Source organism: Hyaena hyaena, unplaced genomic scaffold (assembly GCF_003009895.1).
Source record: "Hyaena hyaena isolate Hyena2069 unplaced genomic scaffold, ASM300989v1 scaffold_775, whole genome shotgun sequence".
Classification (NCBI taxonomy): domain Eukaryota; kingdom Metazoa; phylum Chordata; class Mammalia; order Carnivora; family Hyaenidae; genus Hyaena; species Hyaena hyaena.
In genome coordinates, this window is record NW_024081400.1 from 563,884 (window position 1) to 585,402 (window position 21,519).

At 61.9% G+C, this 21,519-nt stretch overlaps 1 protein-coding gene across 1 annotated transcript; it reads left to right on the forward strand.

The window, feature by feature from the left end:
* Positions 1 to 4,521: 4,521 nt before the first annotated feature.
* Positions 4,522 to 17,569, forward strand: KLF15 (Kruppel like factor 15). The gene is made up of 3 exons (XM_039218515.1): positions 4,522 to 4,571; positions 8,760 to 9,869; positions 16,412 to 17,569. Exons 2-3 carry the CDS (start codon positions 8,785 to 8,787, stop codon positions 16,578 to 16,580), a joined length of 1,254 nt encoding a protein of 417 aa, XP_039074446.1. The 5' UTR covers positions 4,522 to 4,571; positions 8,760 to 8,784; the 3' UTR covers positions 16,581 to 17,569.
* Positions 17,570 to 21,519: the final 3,950 nt, after the last annotated feature.

Genomic DNA, 21,519 nt, shown 5'->3' on the forward strand with positions numbered 1-21,519 from the left:
CCCCCAGACGGGCCTGGAAGAAGGATTTGGGGCGAGGATGAGGGCGTTCTGGGCAAGGGTTAGGAGGGGAGGGGCTTCAGGAAGCGGTGCCTGAGAGGAGCCACGCCCACTGCAGACGCACAGCCAGCTGCCAGTGGCCCGCAGGGGACACACCCAATGTCATGTCCCTCACATCTGCTACCAGGGCCACCTGCTGGCCAAACCCTCCCGGAAACCAAAGGGCCCCCCCTTCATGGTCTGTGCAGATGAGCCTCCGGGGGCACAGAGCTGGGCAGAAGGGCAGAGCTCTGGAAGGGCAAACACAGAATGTGTAGCACACAGAAAGGGGGCGCCATTCGCTTCCTTTATGGATACACAAGAGACGAGCATATTATGTACAATCGAGTCATATGAAAACAGAAATGCTGAGTGGAACTGAGGCCGAGCGGGATTTTGCTCTGTATTTCATGCCTTTCTGTGGTGCTTCAACACTAAAACAATGGGCGGGTGTTACTTTTAAAAGAATTACTCAAGGGACGCCTGGGTGGCTCAGTTGGTTAGGTGCCCCACTTGATTTCAGCTCAGGTTGTGATCTCACAGTTTCTGAGATCGAGCCCTGCGTCGGGCTCTGCACTGATGGTGTGGAGCCTGCTTGGGATTCTCTCTCTGCCTGTGTGTGCGCGCTCTCTCTCTCGCTCGCTCTCTTTCTTTCACGATAAATAAACTTAAAAAAAAAAAAAAAAAAGAATTACTCAAATGAATGGCCTGGATGGCAGTACAAGAGACTTGGGCTGGAACCCGTAAGGGGACAGAGTCTACACCCGTGTTTCCATCCACAGCGTGGCCACTGATTCATAGGCTTCCTTATGTTTTCCGGCTGAGCACGCCCGGAACGCCTCCTCTCCCAGGGAGCCCGGACAGACGCTTCTCAGCAAAGGCACTCCCTCCTCCAAGTGGAGCTCCTTACTGCCCAGTTAGAGCTTACTTACCTCCTGCACCGCCATCGTCCTGCTGCCCGGGGGACCGTGTGCCAGGTCCCTGTCCCCCAGCGTTGCCCGGTGCTCATAACTGCCCCTCCTCAGTCTCTCGACTCTTCCAATGCCTTTCCCCATCTATTACCATATGTGCACCTCCGACAACACTGGGAGGTAATTAAGACGGGGGTCGTGGCACCCATTTTATAGATGAGCAAACGGAGGCTCTGATGGGCAAACGAACTTGCCCCATGCCGCTCTCAGCTGGCTAGAGGACTCTACCAGGACTGGAGGCCAGGCTGCCATAAACACAGCCCCGCTGGGCCGAGAAGCGGGCTGCCTCCCAGTGTGGAATTCTGGCAGATGCCAGACAGACCACCATTCGCGGCAGAGACGGGGAGGAGGGAAGCCGAGGAGCCCTCTGTCCCCCAGAGCTGCATCTGTGTCCTCGAAACAGGGAAAGCGGGAGCCCCTGCCCTAGAGGCGAGCCCCATGTCCGTCCCTGGGGCCTTTGCATCCCGTCAGGGCTGGACAGGCACCAGGGGCTCAGGGCCTTTGCTATGGGACACGGTGAACAAGGAGGGAAGGAATGAATTCAGAGGGAAAGTATGTGGGAGGTTTTCATCGCCATGATGAGAAATATTTCTTTCTCTTTGCCGTCTGTTTGGGAGAATACTACCTGGGTTCTTTTCCTTAGTAACAGATTCTCCTCCCGATATGGGCAGAGTCGTTCTCCTTAGATAGAGCCGTACGTAGCTGCGCAGGTGGCCATTAGCTACTTAGGCTACCCGTGTTCCCCCATTCTCTCATTCATTTATTTATTTTGTCAACACAGGTTTCCTGAGGCCCTACTACCTCCGGGGCTCTGGGCCACGGAGGATGGGCACGTGAGACCTGGCGTAGCCTGGAGGGAGGAGAGAAGGTTTTAATGGGACTGTGTCCCCAGGGAAGGTAAGTGTGGGCTGACAGCTGAAAGATGATCGCCATTCACCAGGCCAAGGTGGGTGCTGGAGGCAGGAGGGGACTGAAGCGGAGAGAAGTCACCCTGTACATAGGCGGCCCCTGGAAACTCGCTTGAGGGCGCTCTGGGTCTCTCTGGGGAAACATCTTCTAATTGCTCCAGTGGCCAAGTCCTTAACTCATTTGGGGTAAGTCCCTCAGTCCTGTTAATTGCTCTGAAGCCGCCCTTTTTGCTGACCTTTTTGCTTTAAGTCTTTCAGAAATTCATTATTTCGACAACTGAGCACTTACTGCGTGCCTGATGCTGGAAAAAGGAAGGAAACAGGTGAATAGGTGGAGCTTACATCCTATTGGAGGAGACAAAAACAAATAAAATATAAACTATAGCAGCGGAACAGCACACGCGACGGCTCTGGGGTAGGACTGTGTCTGGTGTGTTTGGGGAACTTCAAGGAGGCCACTGTGGCTGGAAAGATGTGAGCAAGGGGAAAGCGGCAGAGAGTCAGTGCAGATCCCGTACGGCATTGCCGGCTGCGATGCTGGGAAGCCCTGGAACGTTCTGACGTCAAGGAGAGACATGATCTGACTCAGGTTGTAACAGGGGCACCTTGGCTATCCTTCGGTCCCCCCCCACCCCCAGTTTTATTGAGACATAACTGACACGCAGCACTGTATGAGTTTAGTGAATACAGCATAACATGGACTCGCAAATGTTCTGAAATAATTACCGTAGTACGTTTAGTTAGCAGCCATCATCCCATATAAATACAAAAAAAAAAAAGTAAAGGAAAAAAAAAGAAAAATGTCTTTCTTTTTGGTGGATCCGGTGAGATCTTGGGATCCACTCTCGTGATCACTTTCCTGGCTGTCACACAGCACTATAGTACCTTATGTTGCACGTGGCTTCCCGGGACTTAGTTCTCTTACACCTGGAAGTTCTGTACCTTTTTTTTTTTTAAATGTTTTATTGATTTCTAGGAGAGAGAGAGAGACAGCGTGAGCAGGGGAGGGTCAGAGAGAGAGGGAGACACAGAATCTGAAACAGGCTCTAGGCTGTGAGCTGGCAGTCAGCACAGAGCCCGACGTGGGGCTCGAACCCACGAACCGCGAGATCATGACCTAAGCGAAAGTCGGACGCTTAACCGACTAAGCCACCCAGGCGCCCCCTATAAGTTCTGTACCTTTTGACTCCCTTCTCCAATTCCCTCTCCCCCCCGCCCTCTGCTTCTGGGGTCGGATCTCTTTTTCTACGAGGTTTTTTGTTAGTTTTTAGCATTCCAGAGAAGTGAAGTCCCACCGTATTTACCCTTCTCTGCTTTTCAGTTTCTGACCAGCTATGTGCTGAAGCTGCTGTGGATGTGCTTCATCTGTGGCACTGGTGTCCCCTAACCGCCCGCACCCCTGGCCCCAGCTGGGCACACAGGGAGGGCCACGTGAGCTAGGGGCAGGCACTGGCCGGGACTCAGGAGCCCAGACACCCAGCACCCAGAGAGCAGGGACCGCTCCTGGCTCTGAGCGCTGCCTGGCAGGGTCCTGGGAATGCCCTCCATCTCGCAGGCCAGGGCGGGAAAGGGTGTCAGCTTCTCAGAAGGGCTCTGCCCACGTGTCCCTGTGTTGCCCGGAAAATGCCCTCCCTGGGCAGGTGGACGGGCTCGGCCTCACCCCCTCCTCTCTCCTTACCAGCCGAGCGACCCCGGGCGGATCCCGCAGGAGTGTGGGTTAGAGGGAGCAGCCGGGTGCGGGGTCTCGCCCTTCCCGCGGGCCGCGGCGGCCTGAGGGTGAAGCCCAGCTCGGTCCTCAGGAAGGCGGCCCAGACCACCGAGGCCACGGGTTCGGGGCAGGGGCCCCATGCGCTCAGCCCGTCCGGGAGGCCGGGAGGCTGGGAGGCTGGGGGGCGGCGCCCCGAGCGCGCCCTTCCCCGAGGGCGGCCGCGATCGCCCAGCAGGAAGACCGTACCGTGTTTCTCCAGCGGCGCGTCCCCGGGGGAACCCCCGCTTCGCCCGGCCCACAGCGGGGGGCCAGCGCGGGTGCCGCAGCGGAGGTGGCAGTGGGGGTGGAGGCCACACTGGCCCCGGCGGCCCCACGGCGCCCGCCCTCGCCGGGACCCCGTTTCTCGCGGGGCCCGCGGCCAGTCTCCCGTCCTCACCTGGGGGCCGAGCTGCGGAAGCGACTCCCGCGGACGGCGCGAGGCCGCTGCCGGGGCGGGGGGAGGGGGAGTGGCCGGAGACCCCGGGTTGCGCGCGGCCGACGGCTCCCGCAGCCGGAGCGCGGCGCCGGGGGAGGGGCGGGGCCGGGGCCAGGGCGGGGGCGGGGGCGGAGGAGGGGCGGGGCCGGGCCGGGGCGGGGCCGGGGCGGGCCGGGGCGCGTGACGCGCGGCGCGGGCCAATGGGGCGCGCGGCCGGGGCCGAGCCTCCTGCGAGCCTTCGCGGCGCCCGCGGCGTCACGTGAGCCGCGGGGAGTGAGCGCAGAGCGAGCGGCGGCGGGCGAGTGCTCGGCCGCAGCGACCCGCCGGCCAGCGGGCGAGCGAGCCAGCGTGGGACCCGCGGCTGGGCCCGCGGCCGCCGCCGGACCGGGAGCCAGGCCGCCGCCCCCCGCCCAGCCCCCGGGGCCTCAGCACCGCCGGGGCCTGGCCGCCAGCCGGGCGTGCGCCAAGTTCAGGTGGGAGAGGCTCTGGGAGGCCGGACGGCCGCGCGGACGCGGCTCCGGGAGCCCAGGGGGCTGGTCGGGACGCGCGTGGGGCGGCGGGGCGCCGGCGGGGCTCTGGCGGGGCGGCCGGGTGCCCGCGCCGCTGCCGGAGGAAACGCCGAGGAGCCGGGCGAGCCGCCGCGCGGGGCCCGGGGTCGGGCGAGCCCGCGGGAGAGTGACCCCCGTGCCCGTCGGCGCTTTCCCCGCGCGTGTCCGGGCCGCTGCCTCGGCGCCTGGCCCCCGGGTCCTGCGCGCCTCGCGAGCCGGCCCTCCCATATGGCGCGCACCGGCGGGGCCCGGCGGCCGGAGCGGGCCGCGGGGGGGGGCGAGGGGGCTGTGGCGGAGGGGTTACTGTCGGTCGCCGCAGCCGTGGCCGCCGGGGAGGGGGCACGGGCCGAGGGCACGGTGCCCGACGGGCGCCGCTCCGGGGCTCTGCCGAGAGGTCTCCCTTTGCCAGGCGCCTCCTACAGGCGCGCGCGGGCACCCGCGCCAGCCCCACGCGCGAGCGTGTCGCGGACACCCCCCGGCACCGCCACACCGCGGCCGCACACGCACAGTCACACGACACGGACTCACACCCGCGCCGCTCACACATCGCTTGCTTCTACTGCCCACGCCGAGTGCCCTGGTGTTTTCCCCTGCACAGTAGCAGGACGATGGCCGCGGGGTGGCAGGGGCAGAGAGGCCCCCCCACCCGCCGTGGCCGTGCGGCCCCCCCCCACTATGGTATTCCCTAAGGAGCCCCCCTCCCAGGTCGCCCGAGGGGCATTTTTCTCGCTCAGTCCCTGGGAAGGTGACCAAAAAAAAAAAAAATCCCCAAATGCTTGAGCCCCTCAAATCACCTTTCCCCCAAGGACCGGGTGGCCCGTGGGAGCCCCCCGCCGCCCTACAGGTGGGAGGACGCCTGGGCTCTGCGACTTTGGTGCCTGCGGGTGGCGCAGGGACCGGAGACTCTTATTTTGAAGGGCGGCCCCCACCCGCCACCCCCGTGATTTGCACGCTGACCCAATGGCAAGCCCTTGGCCGGCGCTGGGCTCGTTATCAATTACATGTTGTTCCTGCAGCCGCTGTGTCCCCGGGAGGATAAACAGCGGGCCCGGCCCGGCCGGGCCGGGGGAGGGGGAGGGGGCGGAGTCCGGCCGGGGCCGGGGCCCGGAGCAGCGCGTCCCCTCCCCCTGCGCGGGCCGCGCTTCTGGCCGAGCCACGTGCCGCCGGCTGCTCCCACAGCCGCTTCTCTGCTCCCAGAGCCGCCGCGCGCCGCGCCGGCCGCCCGGCCCTGCCTTAAGACGCTGCCGCCGGACCCTGGCCGTTCTGTTCCTGGGAGAACCCCCGGCCCCTACCCCCTGCCTGACTTCCCCAAGCGCCCCTCCCTCCACCCGCAATTTTCTGCCGGGTCCTGTTTTGGAGTCTGGCGTGGTGGCCGACTGGAGCGTCAGAACAGCTTGTATTTTGGTGGGGAGGTAAATAGAAAATAAAGTACACAAACCCCGTAACCAACATCCTCGCCCCCTGGTACCAAAGGGTGGAAGAACACAGTGTGGGATGATTTAACGGAGGGGTCAGGGGAGAGCCAGCGACTTCGGAGCTGAGATCTAAGTAAGGCCCTGCCACTTGGAGTGTTAGGGGAAGAGGGAGCGCAGTCAGGGTGGAGTGGAGCAGGAGAGGGGCGGCCTGGGCGAGACGGGCAAGGCCCACGTGCCTGGGTAAGATGGGGTCACCTAGCCTAGGGAACTTAGAGGTTTTCTCCTACCTTCCCTATTGTACTTACCCCCCCATTTCTTTTTATACCATTTCATCTGTGGATATCTAAGTATCAGCTACAATACCGTCGTCGCACTTAAAAATATGAACACTAACTGCTTACTATCGTGTGATATTCAGTTGGTGATCACATTTCAGGGGGAGAGTTTTAAGTGGACAAGAACATGGCCTGATGGCCTCTTACCACTAGCTAAGGCCTGTTCCTAGGTTCTAGGAAGGCTGAGATTTGGGGAGAGCAAGGACTTGCCCAAGGCCTCTCTGATTCCTTAGGATCACATCACAAGGGCACAAGGACCACGTGTTCACCTGTTTGGAGGTTAACCCTAACGGCCGGTACTGACCAACGCCCGAGTGCATCCCAGCCCCTCTAGGAAGTGTTCACCTTGTGTTAGCCCATTGAACTCTTTCAGTAGCCTGGGAGCTAGACGCCACTGGCAGCATCCCTAGCCAACAGACCAAGATACAGACACAGAGAAGTTGCGCCACCTGCCCGAGGTTGCCCAGCTAAGCTGCAGAGGCCAGAGCAGAGGCCCCCACTCAGAGAGTGGGCGAAAGCCGGGGGGGGGGGGGCAGGGCCCAGTGTGGGCTCTGCACAGCCTCGTTGCTCTTCACATCATCTGGCACTTCTCTTCCTTCCTAGCACCTGATTTGGTGAATAGCATGTATTTTACAACTTCCAGTTTTCAATCCTTTTAAATTGAGTATTTAAAATTAAAGAGCCAGATAACCTCCTGGCAAAACTGCCCTGGGGTACAGACCTGCCGGAGACAATCCACCTTGCCTTAGTTTCCTGGAGCTCCAGGAAGCTTCCTGGATAGGTGAGGAACTGAGGTCACCGGGGCCTGGGATAGATGGGGAGACTGAGATTTGGGGCGAGCAAGGACTTGCCCAGGGTTTTTTGCCCTGATGAGGACTATGGCCCTGACAGGTCTCCATCCGAGGCCAGGCCTGTCGACTCTAAAGTCGTGCCGTGTGCCAGGCCCAGCAGTGGCCCTGGAGACGGGCGTAGGAGTGGGTGCAGGGCGCCAATAGGCAGCAGGCTCTCTGGCCTCAGATGTAGATCGTTCCCTGTTCCCCGACCTCACTGGTCACTGGGCGGGGACAAAGGTCCACGGAAGTGGCTCCATCATAGCCGTACACTGTTGACTCTCCTTGGACACCAGACCTAGCATGGCCTTCGGAGGACACAGATGTCCCCTCTCTTGTCTGTTGATATTCTCTGAGCCCCTCCTGGGCACTAGCTGCCATGCCGGAAGCTGGGAACACAGTGGGGACCCAGCAGAGCAGCCTGCCGTCATGGAGTTCACGGTCTAGTGGGAAGACAGGAGGTAGCTGGGCCTTCCTGAGGTGGTGAGTGCTCCGTGGGGTACGGGCCAAGGGCATCTTATCTCTCATCCCACCAGGGGGTCGCGTAGCCAAATGGGGTAATGGCCGTGCAAGGACCCTGGGACCCGGGTCCACTTTTGCCCGTTTGAGTTATCACTGTGGGGCAGGGCCCTGTCCACCCAGTGGCAAAGCCTCAGGAAAGTGTCTGGGTAGAGTTGAGGGCACTTTGTTCCATCCCTGCCTCTCCCATTTCACAGAAGAGGCAGTTGAGGCTGGAGGAGTCTGAGAACAAGAGGGTGGATGAGCTCTCCCCCTTCAGATGGGGAAACAGCCTGTGAGGTCTTTAATATGGGTCTTTTTTTTTTTTTTTTTTTTTGCCACAAATTAGACTTGTCCGATTAAAATATAGACTGCCAAGTTGAGGTTCAGTCTCAGATCACATAATTTTGTAATATGAGCATATCCCATTTAATGCTTGGGACATACTTACCTTAAACGTTGCTTGTTTTTTTTAAACCTGAAATTCAAATCTGACTGCGGGGCCTGTCGTTTTATTTGCTTAATCTGGCAACCCTACCCAGGCCCCAGTGACACCGGGGTCAGAGGGCAAATGGCCATCCTCCTGCCCCCTTGCAGTGACTCAAGAATGAAGCTGAGGTCAGGTGTCCTCAGAAAGGCAGCCACTCCGATCAGCGGCACGAGGTTCCCCCACCTTGGCCATTTCAGGGTACAGACACCCCCTCACATACTTTCTCGCTCACACGCACTCACAGTCATTCACAGATACGCGCATGCTCTTTCCCAGGATTGTTCTGGAAAACCTGTTTGAAACCAGAAGTACCCCAGATTGTGCAACGGGCTTGGAGAGCGCTCTTTTGCAAACAGGTGGTGCAATTTCGGAAAACACTCTTGCAGACAGACTTCTCCCACGGGATGGGATGGAGACAGGATCCAGGCATTTGGCAACGGGAGGCTGTGGGCAGGCAGCGGGGTGGGGGTGGGGGGCACAGACCCACGAGGGGGCAGGTGAACGTGCCGTCCCCCTGACCAGGCCTCCTCTGCTCTTCTCTGCAGCCGCCACCGGCACGGCCAGGCCAGCATGGTGGACCACTTACTTCCAGTGGACGAGACCTTCTCGTCGCCGAAGTGCCCAGTCAGTTATGTGGGCGACAGGCTGGCCGGCGGGCGGGTGTACCACATGCTGCCCTCGCCCCTCTCAGAGGACGACAGCGACGCCTCCAGCCTGTGTTCCTGTGCCAGCCCGGACTCACAAGCAGTCTGCTCCTGCTACAGCGGCGGCCCGGGCGCCGAAGGCCAGGAGAGCATCTTGGACTTCCTGCTGTCCCAGGCCACGCTGGGCGGCGGCGGCGGCGGCGGCATCGGGGCCAGCAGTGGCCCCGTGGCCTGGGGGTCCTGGCGGCGGGCACCGGCACCCGTGAAGGGGGGGCACTTCTGCTTCCCCGCGTTTCCTGTGGGTGAGGGTGACCCTGATGACGTCCCGAGGCCCTTCCAGCCCACCCTGGAGGAGATTGAGGAGTTTCTGGAGGAGAACATGGAGCTGGGGGTCAAGGAGGCCCCGGAGAGCGGCGGCAAGGACTCGGAGGCCTGCGACCAGCTCTCGGCCGGGCCACACAGGGGCCACCTCCTCCATCCCGGGTCCGGTGGGAGAGAGCGTGGCACTCCCCCTGTGGGTGGCGCCAGTGTGGGTGGCGGCCAGAGTCCGGGTGGGGGGCCCACGTCTGACGGCCCCCTGCCCGTGCTGCTGCACATCCAGCCCGTGCAGGTGAAGCAGGAGGCGGGCAACGAGCCCGCCTCCCCTGGGCAGGCGCCGGAGAGCGTCAAGGTGGCCCAGCTCCTGGTCAACATCCAGGGTCAGACCTTTGCCCTTGTACCCCAGGTGGTGCCCTCCTCCAATGTGAACCTGCCCTCCAAGTTCGTGCGTATCGCCCCCGTGCCCATCGCTGCCAAGCCCATTGGGTCGGGACCCCTGGGGCCCGGGCCCGCCGGCCTCCTCATGGGCCAGAAGTTTCCCAAGAGTCCGGCGGCAGAACTCATCAAAATGCACAAATGTACTTTCCCCGGCTGCAGCAAGATGTACACCAAGAGCAGCCACCTGAAGGCGCACCTGCGCCGGCACACAGGCGAGAAGCCCTTTGCCTGCACCTGGCCAGGCTGCGGCTGGAGGTCAGTATGGCAGGTGACAGGCCGGGCCGTGAGTGCGGCCCGCTCGTCTCTGCTCCCCTGGGTGTGTGGTCAAGGCCTGGTTCACCGTTAGATCAGGCTGCCGAGGAAGGGGAGACGGGGCAGGCAGGGAGCGGGCCCAGGGCTCGCACGGCCGCCTGCAGCTTTCCGTGGCCTCTTTGCCTCCCGATCACTGAGCCTCCGGCCACCCGGTCTCCAGTTTCAAAATGACCGGGGCCGACTTGCGGCGGCTCCTGCTGAGGGCGAGGAGCTGGTCCGTGGCCGGAGGGCTCTCGTAGTTGTAACAAGCGCAGCTAAGAATGACAGACGGAGGGCCGTGTGCCAGACGGGGCCGTGGCCATGTGTGCGCTGCTCCCTCCCAGAGCCCCTCAGGGCCAGTACTGCCCTGACAGCTGAGCAAACAGGCTCAGGCCAGGTGACTTGCCCAAGGCCACACCGCTTTGTAAACAGGATTTGGGCCCAGAGGGTCGCAGCAGAGGCGTCACATCCTGAAAACCCTGCTTTTCCGACCAGAGGGACCAGCTTCACTGGGAGCTGTCCCTGGACACCTGGGCTGGGCCTGGTCCTTGCTCCCCTGGGGGTATGTGAAGGTGCATTTGGGAAGCTGTGAGGGAGGCCCAGGCTGGGGCTGCTGCAGCAAAGCCCTTCCAGACTCTGGTGCGACAAGAGAAGCCAGCTCCCGGAGGGCCAGGCTCTTGCTCCAGGGCTGCTCGGCCCGCGGGTCACCCCCCCGGGGGCCCCCAGATCACCTCTCGGTGGGGGGGCTTGTGCACCTTTCCCTGAAAAGCAGGCAGCCGGGAGCTCACACCCCCAGGGGCCTCCCTGTGGGGACCTGGCTTATGGGGGGGGGGGAAGGGCAGCGTGCGCTACCAGCAGATTCGCGGCCTTACTGCCGTGGCTGCTTTGTGGGTGTGCGTGAGAGAGCGACCTGGCACGCCCGTCTGCGTGCAGCCCTCACACGTGGGCGTGTGGCTGCGTGCGCTTGCTTTCTTCACGTGCGTCTTGGCGTGTCGCGTGGCCACGCGTGCTGTGGGCCTTGTCCGCGCGTGTGCGTCCGTGTGGGTGTGGCCGGCAGGAGGCGGTCTGCAGCTCCTCCGTCAGCCTCACCTGGCAGCTCGGGAGGGCCGGCCCCGGGTTGGGAGGTGCTGGCCACGGCCTCGTTCCAGGGAGGGCTGAGCTGGCCGAGGAAGAGACTTTCCCAAATAGCGTTTTGGGTTACGGAGGCCCTTCCTGATGAAGGGTCTCACGCGGCCGCTGCCCCAAGGCACCCACCAGACGGGCCCACGGGGCTTCCGCAGGACCCTGCACTCTGGCCCCACAGTGCTGACACCCATAGGGTGTCCGCGCTGCTCTCACACCCCTCGCTGACCCCCCTGCCGTAGGTGGTTACGCGGTGTTGGTGGTCAGAGCTTGGGGAAGCCAAGACACTGGGGCCGGAGAGGCAGGAGCTTGACTGTAGAAGGGAGGGGCATTGACCTTGGGTGGGGAGGGGTAGCTGGTGGCAGTGGTGAGGAGCCTCAGCCTAGACCAGCTTCTGACTTACTCTGTGCCCTTGGGGAGCTCCCCCCTGGCCAAGCCTCAGTTTCCCCATCCGTGAAGTGGAGGGCCTGCTCCCTACCTCCCCCCACCAGGACCAGGGGTGCGGGGGTGCTCGGCATGACCCCCTTCTCGTTGGTGGTGCTGGTTCTCACGCAAGGGCAGAGGCGAGTGTCGTTTCAGAGGCGCCCCAGACCCACAGGGCGCCTCGTAGCTGCATTTTCCTCTTGGTGGGGGCGGGGCCGTGGTGGAGTTGGGCATCGGCTCACCCTCCTGCGCGCTCGCTGGCCTTCGGGCATCCCGAACCCCTGGAAATACAGATATGCAGCAGTTGAGCAGGCGGGCCAACGGGCTTTGGTCTGGACAGGACGACGGAAGTGGTGGTGGTGATGACTATCGGGCGCCATGTTCTCTGGCCACTTACTGTATTCCGGGCACTACTCTACGGGGCTCAGAGTGGGAATCCCTTCCACAGATCCCCGTACTTGGTTGCATACGTCCCGCCACGAGGAGCTCATTACTTTATGAGGCTACTCCTGCCTCTTCATGTACTTTGGTACACTTAGATTCCTAGGCAGACTTCTCGCTCTGGCATGATCTGCTGGCCAGCCTCCCTGGGCATGCCTTTCCCACCGGGACAGCTACGGGGCTGGCCGTTCCCTCAGCCTCTCTCCCCGCGCACCCGGGACCGCCATGGCGGGGCGTCCTCTCTCCCCCACGAAGCCGTCAGCTCTTTCAGATGTTGGGCTTCTGGGCTACTAGCAAAGAGCAATAGCTCTGATGCGTGCTCTGAACATTCCAAAGTCACTCATTTAACGCTCCAAATAAGCCCACAAGGTAGGCCTCAGTGTGCCGTCCCCACTTATAAGAGGAGGAATTCGAGGCACAGAACAGTTAAGGAAGTTCTCCTTGGTCACGCAGCTAGTGAGCGGCAGAGTCCGGAATCCAACCCAGGCTGTTTGCCCCTCGACGTCCTGCACCCAGACTCAGGGCCTGTCTCCAGCCCGCTGTGCGGACCTCCAGCGAGGGCTCCAGCGTGGGGAGGGAGGCCCTCGCACTCCTGCATTCCTGCTCCGCGTATGGGGAACTTACCACGCCCAGGGCCACCTCTCTCCCCGTGGCCCTGTGAGCAGTTTGCTCTTCATCCCGCCGGGCTGGTTCTGGCCCTGGCCCTGTGTCCTGTGCTCCTTTGTGAAATGGATGGTGTGTCCCCCACGGCCCCCCCCAGCCAGGCCATCATGTGCCAGGTAACCAGCCCCCACTTCCTTCTGCTTTTGATCCTGAACCCAGTATTCTCTGTCCCCTTCCTTCTTGTGACGTGGTTCTGGCATCCTCGACGGGGCCGAAACCAGACTTTCCCTGTTCCAGTCTGCCTGGGAAGTGGCTGTGTGCCCACCTTCCTAGAAGTTTCCTTGCTACGCTCTCAGACACAGGCCCCTTTTGTTCACGGCAGCAGAACGTCGTGTTCCGGAATGGCCACGCCGTTCCATCCAGTAAGAACACCCTCCTTCCGCGGCTCGCGCGACTGTGAAGGGCTTCTAGCAGCCCTGTGTGGCAGGTTCTGTGGTCACCCCCGGTTGGACACAGGAGGCCCCGAAGAGGGTGGTTATGGGTCTGAGGCCCCAGAGCCAGGAGGTGGCAGGGACAGGACCCAGACCTGGTGGCACACTGCTGGCCTGCTTGGCCCCTGTGTCACTGCTGCCCCTTTTAACAAGGCATTCTCCACCCCCTTGCCCCAAGTGCTGTTGGGCAGGTTGTACACTGTACGGCTTCAGGGAGGCACCGTTCCCATTGCAGGCCTTGAGACCTTTCTGGCTGATGGAACGGGCGCTTTGCACAAAGGTGCTGGGTGTGCCAGTGGTGGGGCCGACGTTACGGGCTGCTTCACGCCGGCAACACACATCACGGTGCTGCCCCATGTGCTCCTGGATGTCACCGGGGAGCAGGCGCTGCGCTGAGCTCCTTACGGGTGATCAGAGCTCACAGTCATTGAGTCACTGCCACGTGCTGTGCACTGTTCTAAACCCTCAGGTGCCCGTTACAAGCCCCACGGTCCTCTGAGGCAGATCCGTCACTTTCCCGTCTCCAGGGGGGGAAGCGGAGCCTCGGAGAACTTGGGGACTTGCCCAGGTTACCTGGTCCTGGATGGTGGAGCTGAGGGCCTGCAGAGTCTGCAGCTTAGGCACCTGCTCCCCCCCCCCCCCCCCCCCCCCCCCCCCCCCCCCCCCCCCCCCCCCCCCCCCGCTGTGCGGTCCCCAGGCTCCGCCAGAGGCTGGGAGGATGTGACGGTGTGAGGTAGGGATCTTCCGAGACTGTCACTTCCCAGGGACAGACAGACCTCTCAGGTCACAAGGCCCTGGGGCAGCAGGGAGGAGGCTTGCAGGTAGGGACAGCTTGTTCTCAGGCCTGGCGCCCATGGCGTCCCCGGGATGAGAGGGCCACTGTGGCCATTATGTCCCCTCCTTTGGCCTCTAAGACGAGTCCCGGCAGGTGGGCCAGAATCCCAAAGTCGTCATTGGATGAGTGAGGCCGTTTTGCCCGGGACCACGCAGGGCTCCTGGGGAGGCAGGGACCTGAAAGGATCCTGCCCTTCTGCTGGCTCTGCGACCCTGGCAAGCCCCTTATCTGTGTTGAGCCCTGGCCGTGGCGTTGCCAACCCTACGGGGCCGATCCTGGCTCCCTGGCCAGGAAGGTGGAGGTAATCCCGGTGCCCAGGGTCCCAGAAGGCTGGTGGCATTGTTTGTGTGCTTCCTGCTCGTCCCTGCCCTGGGCGGCCCGCCTGTACAGAAGCTGTGTGTTCAACTCCTGCGGGGGGCAGGTGGCCCTGGCCTGAGAGCACGGCCCAGGCTCTGACTGCCGGCGCCTCGCGCAGCTTCCTGCCTGGCTCAGGGCTGCAGCGACCTACGCCGCCCAGCCGGGCAACGTGGAGGAGGCCGGGCGTTCCGCATTCATCAGGGTGGGCGGGGCACAGCAGGGAGCGGTGCCAGGATCCTCGGCCTTGCTGGGGGTGCCGGATCAGGCCCTCATCACGCTGAGCCTCAGTTTCCTCATCTGGCGAATGGGCCAGTCGCTCTTCCATTGTTCCGAAGATATGCCGAGAGCACTGCTCCGTGCCAGCCTCAGTTGGCGCTCTGGCTTAGGCAGTGGAGTGCCAGCCTCCGAGCGCAGAAACCTGGCTGCTCCGTTGGGGCAGGGCCCCCTGGGCCCCTGGGCAGGTGAGCCAGGCCGAGCTGCCTGTCTTCTGTGCTTGTGGGCCAGGCCCCGGTCTGGTGCTCAGGCCTTCCTACTGCCCAGGTGGGCCTTCCTCGGGCCACGTGTTTTTCCAGTTCTTGACAGGCTGTGGGATTAAGCTTCCACCAGTAGGGTCAGGCCAGAGGTAGGCTACCGGTCCCAGTGCTTCGGCTGCTTTGGGGACGGCACTTCCACATACCCTACTTCTTGCTGTGCGGCCCCAGGTCAGGAGGGGGCTCTTGGGCCTGGTACCTGTGTGCGTGCGTGTGGGTGTGCATGTATGTACATGTGTGCCCATGCATATGCTGTGCATTCTGGGCGTGTGTGCGTGCGCACGCCCCTGTGCGCCCATGTGGAGTGGACTCCATGCTTATGTAGCACTGGGGTAGCATGTGTATGTGGGTGCATACGTGTGCACTGTGTGGTGTGCACACATGTGCGCATTTGCGTGCAGTGGGACTCGAGTGCCCCGTAACAGTCCTCCACCCTCGGGGGGGTGCTTGCTGGGTCCTCCCGCACGTGTGAACGCATGTACTGGCATCTTCCATGCACCAGGCCCCGGGCTGCTTGTGGGATGCACCGCAGGGAACAAGACACATGTCTTTTCTCGTGGAGCTGATGGTCTAGTGGTACAGGCTGACATTCATTAAGAAGTTGAAAATGAATTTAAAGTTATAATAGTGGCAGGGCCAGGAAATCGAGGTGCGTATTGGGTTGCGGGAGCCTAGAATGGGATGCAGTCCTGGAGGGCTTCCTTGAGGAAGTGAGGTTTGAGCTAAGCTCTAACAGATGGGGGTTGGGGAAGCAAAAAGAGGGGAGAGAAGAACGTTCCAGGACTGGAAAAAGTATGTGTAAATGTCCTGTGGCAAGAAGGCCCGAGGACAGGTGGAGAAGGTGGAGCGGGAGGAAGATGGCATGTGTGTGTGTTGGGGGCCGGGGGCAGGGAGTAGGATCTCGTTGTCAGGATGAAGGTCATGGTGGGAGAGCTTCAGATCCCTGAAGTCAGTGACAACAGTCTGAGCCCTGTGGTCCAGCTCAGATCCAGTGGCCTCTGGGCTGCGGGAGCTCTCACCCCCAGGCGGACTGAGGCCAAGGCAAGGACGTGGCAGGGGAACCACGGAAACGCTCAGAAGTACCTTGCAGCCGTGCGGTTTTGTTCGGTGACAGCCCAGGGCCCCCCCCCCCCCCCCCCCCCCCCCCCCCCCCCCCCCCCCCCCCCCCCCCCCCCCCCCCCCCCCGCCTTCAGGAGAGCGGTGTCCGGGGCTGGCACGGACTCAAGTCTAAGGCCCTGCGTCGGCTGCAGTGGAGGCCGGCGGAGCCAGGAGATCCCTGCAGGGCTGGGGAGACACCTCCCGGGCGTCCGCGTCCCCTCGGGATAGGCTTCCCCATGCCCACGCTCATAGAAGCCCCAGGGTCTGGCCCGAGGGGGCAAGGGAGCCCCCCGCAGAGCTGCAGTCGGGGCCAGGGTGACCCCACCGCACACTGCCCGCCCGGAGGGCGTTGTGGGCTTGACCGCCTGTCCGAATAGTTGCAGGCCGCTCGCCGGCCCAGGTGCCCGGGAGCAGACCGCTGAGGCAGCCCTGGGCCTTTTACTGGCAGTTCTTGCCCTTCGGGGGGCGGGCGACGGGGCTGGGGGCGGTGACCGCCCACGGGTGGATTCGGAAGTCCCCGGGGCCTGGAGAAGCGCGCGGCCGCGCTCGGGGCGCGTGTGGCCGCGCGGGCCCCGCTGACGGCCGCGCGTGCGTCGTGTCCCGCAGGTTCTCCCGCTCGGACGAGCTGTCGCGGCACCGGCGCTCGCACTCGGGCGTGAAGCCTTACCAGTGTCCCGTGTGCGAGAAGAAGTTCGCGCGGAGCGACCACCTCTCCAAGCACGTCAAGGTGCACCGCTTCCCCCGCAGCAGCCGCGCGGTGCGCGCCGTGAACTGAGCGCCCGCCGCCCCGCCCCCTCACCCACCAAGTTATTTTGTAGCAATAATTTATTTGCCTCTTCCGAGGGGCGTGACGGTGTTGCCGACCCACCTTCTGGAGCCCGGGAGGTGCAGGAAGCGAGGGGCTGGCCTGGGCGGCCTGAAGCCGGAGCCCCCCCCCCCCCCCCAAGCCCTCTGCCCTTCCTGGGAAGACCCGGAGCCACGCCCAGGTCCCTGGGGGCTGGGCCCCTAGCACCCGGGCTGGGCCCCCACCCCCCCCGCGCCCCCACCCCTGGCCTTCCCGCCTTTGTGCCTTCGTGCCTTCCAGCGGGCCGGCCTGTGCCGCGCTGGGAGCCTGGACCTTCTCCCACTGGGCTCCCTGCCTGGGCCAAGGCCGCCCCTTTTGTGCTCAGAAGAAGAAATGTGCAGTTTTGAAATGTCAGTTCCCAGAGGGAGCCGTGCTGGGAAGAAGGAAGTAGGCCAGAAGTCCAGGGCTGCACTGTGGTGTGAGGGTGGCTTGGTCCCAGACCTCCAGCTCAGCCTGACTGCCGGAGGGTAAGGGCAGTCAGGGGTGCAGAGCCTGGGCTCTGGGCAGATTCGGAATTAGGGTGAAAAGCCCCCTCCTTGGGGGTCTGGCAGTGCATGTGTTTGAGTTAAACGGTGCAGGGCAGACAGACGCAGCCTCACCCCAGAGCATCTGTACCCAGCACGGCTCATCCCCTCATCCTGTTTCCAGACAAATCCAGACACCAGCCTCCAGGGTCACCTTGGGGAAAAGAGGGGAGCAGGCTGCATTGCGTGTAGAAGAACTAGATAGAGCCTCCGAATCCTGATTTAGAAATGCATTCCTTCTTTGGTCTAGAGATTAATATCAAATGAACTAGCTTGTTTTGACAGGTTTATTTCACATCCTATGAATGTATGTAAATAAGCTGTACATAGGTACATCTACATAAAATATCTTTTAATAACATATCAACATTTGTGTAAATTTGAAATTAAAAAATCTATAAAGCTGGTGTACATATGTGACAATTATGTATATTTTCTTTGGTCCTTCATAAAAATATATTTACTTTGCCAATAAAAAGAAAAAAGAACTCGAGAGCTTTATGGCCTTCCTGTGCCGTTTTCCTCTGCTTTGCCAGGAAGTGGCTGTGATTCTGAGGGCTGTGTCTGTGTTTGCAGCATTTAGGGAACCTTGTGTTGTACTCAGAGGGACACGAAGGCCCCTTAGGGGCTCAGCCACCCCCCCCCCCGCCCCCCCATCCATGGGGGCTTCCCAAGGCAAGCCCACCTCCATGCTGGCTGCGGGGTTTCCGCTCACTGCGCTCTCCCGGAGGGGCCCCCCCTCCCCTCTCCCCACAAACCCCAATCCGGCTTCCATCCCAGCTTCAGCGGAAGCCACCACAGGCCAGGTCTGTAGTGATCGCAGCGACTGGGATTAACTGGTGGAGACCCTGACTCAGCGCTCCCTGTGCGCTCAGTCCTTTAAGCATCTGCTGTGCCGAGGAGACGCCCCTTAGGAAATGGCATGTTATTCTCACCTGCTCGGGGCATCGGGGCGTCGTGAGCGAGTGGACTGGTGGGAGGGAGACGTACAGAGGCCGGTGTGCGCCCCTCCCCCCACCCCTGCTCCGAGCCCAGGGGAGGCAGTCCTCCCCAACTCCCCCAGATTCCTGGGGTCCCTGTGCCTGCACAGGCGAGGTCTGGGTGCGTCCACCTGTCCCGCTGGGGAGGCTGGGGCCGCGGGGGCCTGAGAACAGGAGAGGCCGCGAGCCAGCAAGGGGGCGCCGCGGGGGGCAGGGTAGGGGGGCTCGGCGGCTGCCCCCCAGCTGTCCCGTCCACGTGAGGCGGGAGGCGAGGAGCCCCCAGGGGTGACCCCTCCCTAGAGTCCAGCGCCAGTCGGGCCAGTTTTCAGTGACAGCCTCGGAGACGGACGCAGCGGGGGTGCACCCGTGGATTTCCGGCAGACGCGTAAGTGAGATGTGCGCATGCGTGCGCATGTGACGTCACGTACCTTTGCGCCGCGGTTCCTGCCGCCGGGAGTCGTCGCCGCCGTCCTTCGTGTCTGGTGGGAGCCGGCAGATAGGAAGCTGTCGTGTGTGCCCAGCGCACTGCATGAGCGATCGGAGAAGGACACTTCCGCCCTGACGACCCGCTCTGGTCCTGGCGAAAGCACTTGGCCTTGCGACCTCTGCCCTTTGCCCCCGACCAGACTTACGCTGTGGGGTCGGGCGTGCTGTGCGGAAGTGAGGCATCGACTTGCGGGCGCAGGAGCGTAGCCTCTATCCGGAAACAAGCCCCGCAGCCCAGACGGGAGGAGCGGCGGACGTCAGGACGGTCACGCCGGAGCAGGACTGAGTGTGAGCACGTGTCCCCACGACGCCAGCGCCAGGTCGCTGCTCACCTTCCCTGCGTGCGCCCCCCGAAGCCCACTGCTCCGGGCCTGCAGTGGCCTGGCCACGCGTGCGGGGGCGCTGGAGCCAGGGTGGGGGCTCCGGACGCCCCGCCTAGTGGGTGGGTTGGCGCCTGCCCTGGAAGCAGGTCTCTGCTTCCTAGAGGCGTCAGCTGGGGGGCGAGGGGCCCCGGGGCGGGGGTGGGGGGAGGCCCCGTCGGCCGTGGAGGGGCCGGGGCGCAGGGCCTCGCGTCTGAGCTCTGGCCTGCGCCCCGCACCCCCCTCCCCTCCCCCGGAGCGGGGCTCACGAGAACACCGAGCTCTGCCGAGGTGCCTGGCTCGGCTCTCGGCCCTGGGGGACTCACTTGCCGCAAACTTTGTCACCCTTTGTGACTTCCAGGACTGGAAGAGTAGCGCTTGTCTTGGCCCACAAGCTAAGAAAACCGGCGGAGATGCGAGCCCGCGCGCTGCCAGCTGTTTGGAATCGAGAGGAGTCTGGACAGTCGGTCTGGAGCAGAAATCTGGCCCTACCCGCCTCTGGCGCCCTGCCCCCACCGTGTCCTTCCCCAAGGCACACAGAGGGGCAGGAGGCACCCTTTACCGAGCGCTGTATCAGCGGAACATGGGTTAGGCTGCTGTGGCAAAGACAGCCCCGAACACTGCGGCTTACCCAAGGTAGACATTCACTGTTCTCTGTTGGAACAGTCTGGAAGCGAGCAGCCTTGCCGGGGACAGCCAGGCTCCGTCTCTCCTGGTGTCCTCCATGCCCTGGGTGCTGGTCCAAGCCGGCTCGGCAGGGTATCCAGGCGAGCCCACAGAGAGCAGGCCGGGGCCGCGTGTCCCCTCTCCCTGGGAGAGCCCCGGCAGGGGTGGCCCCGTCGGGCCCACTCAGGTCTCTTGGGCCAGCACCTAGTCACGTGGCCTCATCCACCACCAGGGAAGAGGGAAAATGCGTCTTGAGCCGCGAGGCTGTGCACACAGCTAAAACGCAGGGGTCCTGCTGTGGGAGAATGAAGGGGAGCGCGGGGGCTGCCTTTCTGCTGGGGGCAGGCCCCCCACGCCTGGCGGTGTGCGATGCGCGCAGCGTGGGCCCCGCGGCTCTCCCCAGACCCCCGCGCCCGCGCAGCAGGAAGTCCCGGGGGGCCTGGGGGGGTTCTCAGAACGGGTGTCACTGGCAGCTGTGGGGCCAACAGTCTGGCTTCCGGGGACAGCGGGGGTCGCCAAGGGAGCCGGTGGGAAAGAAGAGCTAAGATGCTTGGTTGACAAGCCAAGGCTGCATATGGCAGAAGCCCGGATCCTGTGGACACAAGTGAACAACACTGAACCCTCCTGGTGTCCTCCGTGGCCCCTCCTGGGCGGCCGGGGTCTGTACACGTGCTGTGCACACAAGTCGAAGACCCTGGGTCCAGGCGTTCAGGGACTCGTGGCCTTTCTTGGGCTCCACGGGTACCAAAGCCCAGGGCAGTGGGTACAGGGGAGACACTGTCTTAGTGTGGACAGCAGTGGATATGACTGGGGGCTTCAGATGTCACATAAGGGGTGACAAGCACCAAGTCTAAGCAGAAAAAGACCGCAGATGGAAGAGTCTCAGGAGACTCCGAGGAGGTGCCCACGCCAGCCGTCCCCTGCAAGGTCCCTGTCACCGTCGGTCTCTGGAGGCCGTGGGCAGAGTGCAGGGTGAAAGAGAAGAGCAGCTGGGGCGCTTGGAGGGCTCAGTTGGTTAAGCGTCCGACTTCAGCTCAGGTCATGATCAGGTGGTTCTTGAGTTCAAGCCCCGCGTCGGCCTCTGTGCTGACAGCTCAGAGCCTGGAGCTGCTTCGGATTCTGTGTCTCCCTCTCTCTCTGACCCTCCCCTGCTCGTGCTCTGTCTCTCTCTGTCTCTCAAAACTACGTAGATGTTAAAAAAAAAAAAAAAAAAAAGAACTAGAAGAGCAGCAGCACAGAGTGCAGAGAGAGATGGAAGGGGTGAGGGAGAATCACAGGGAAATAAAAATAATTTTAGAGTTCAAGCCTGCCTTGGTATATAGCAAGGGGGTGGGAACACTCACGTAGATTTTCTAGAACTAGTGGGGAAGGAAGATTGGAAAGGAGTACGTAAGTGTGGAGGGCAGAAAATACAGCTCCATTAGTTGGATTCTGGATCAGACTCCAGAAAAATAGCATATATACTAATACAAACACATATAATACACTAATATATAGCATGTAATATATTAATACGTAACATAACTTGCTAACAGTACACTGATATGTACTGTATATAACATATTAATATATAACATACCCTATCATATAGCATATACTAATTTGTAACATATAATACGTAATATATAACCTACTAATATATAATATATGAATATGTAACATAAGCGATATATAACATGCATACTAATGAAATATAACACACAATTCTGACCATATACACATGTGACACAAGCAGAGGACCGGGAAAACATCTCACCTTGGAGGACAGGGAACCGTAGTGGGGGATCTTAGAGGCATTTAGTTGGCATGAGGCCGCGTGAGCTTGGTTGGCCCCTCTGAACTTCGGAGTCTTTAT

Bases quoted from the DNA above. Each gene is read 5' to 3' on its own strand.
- KLF15 (XM_039218515.1), top strand. From the start codon at position 8,785: ATGGTGGACCACTTACTTCCAGTGGACGAGACCTTCTCGTCGCCGAAG. The intron at 9,870-16,411 runs GTCAGTATGGCA...CGTGTCCCGCAG, and splicing joins TGGCCAGGCTGCGGCTGGAG to GTTCTCCCGCTCGGACGAGC.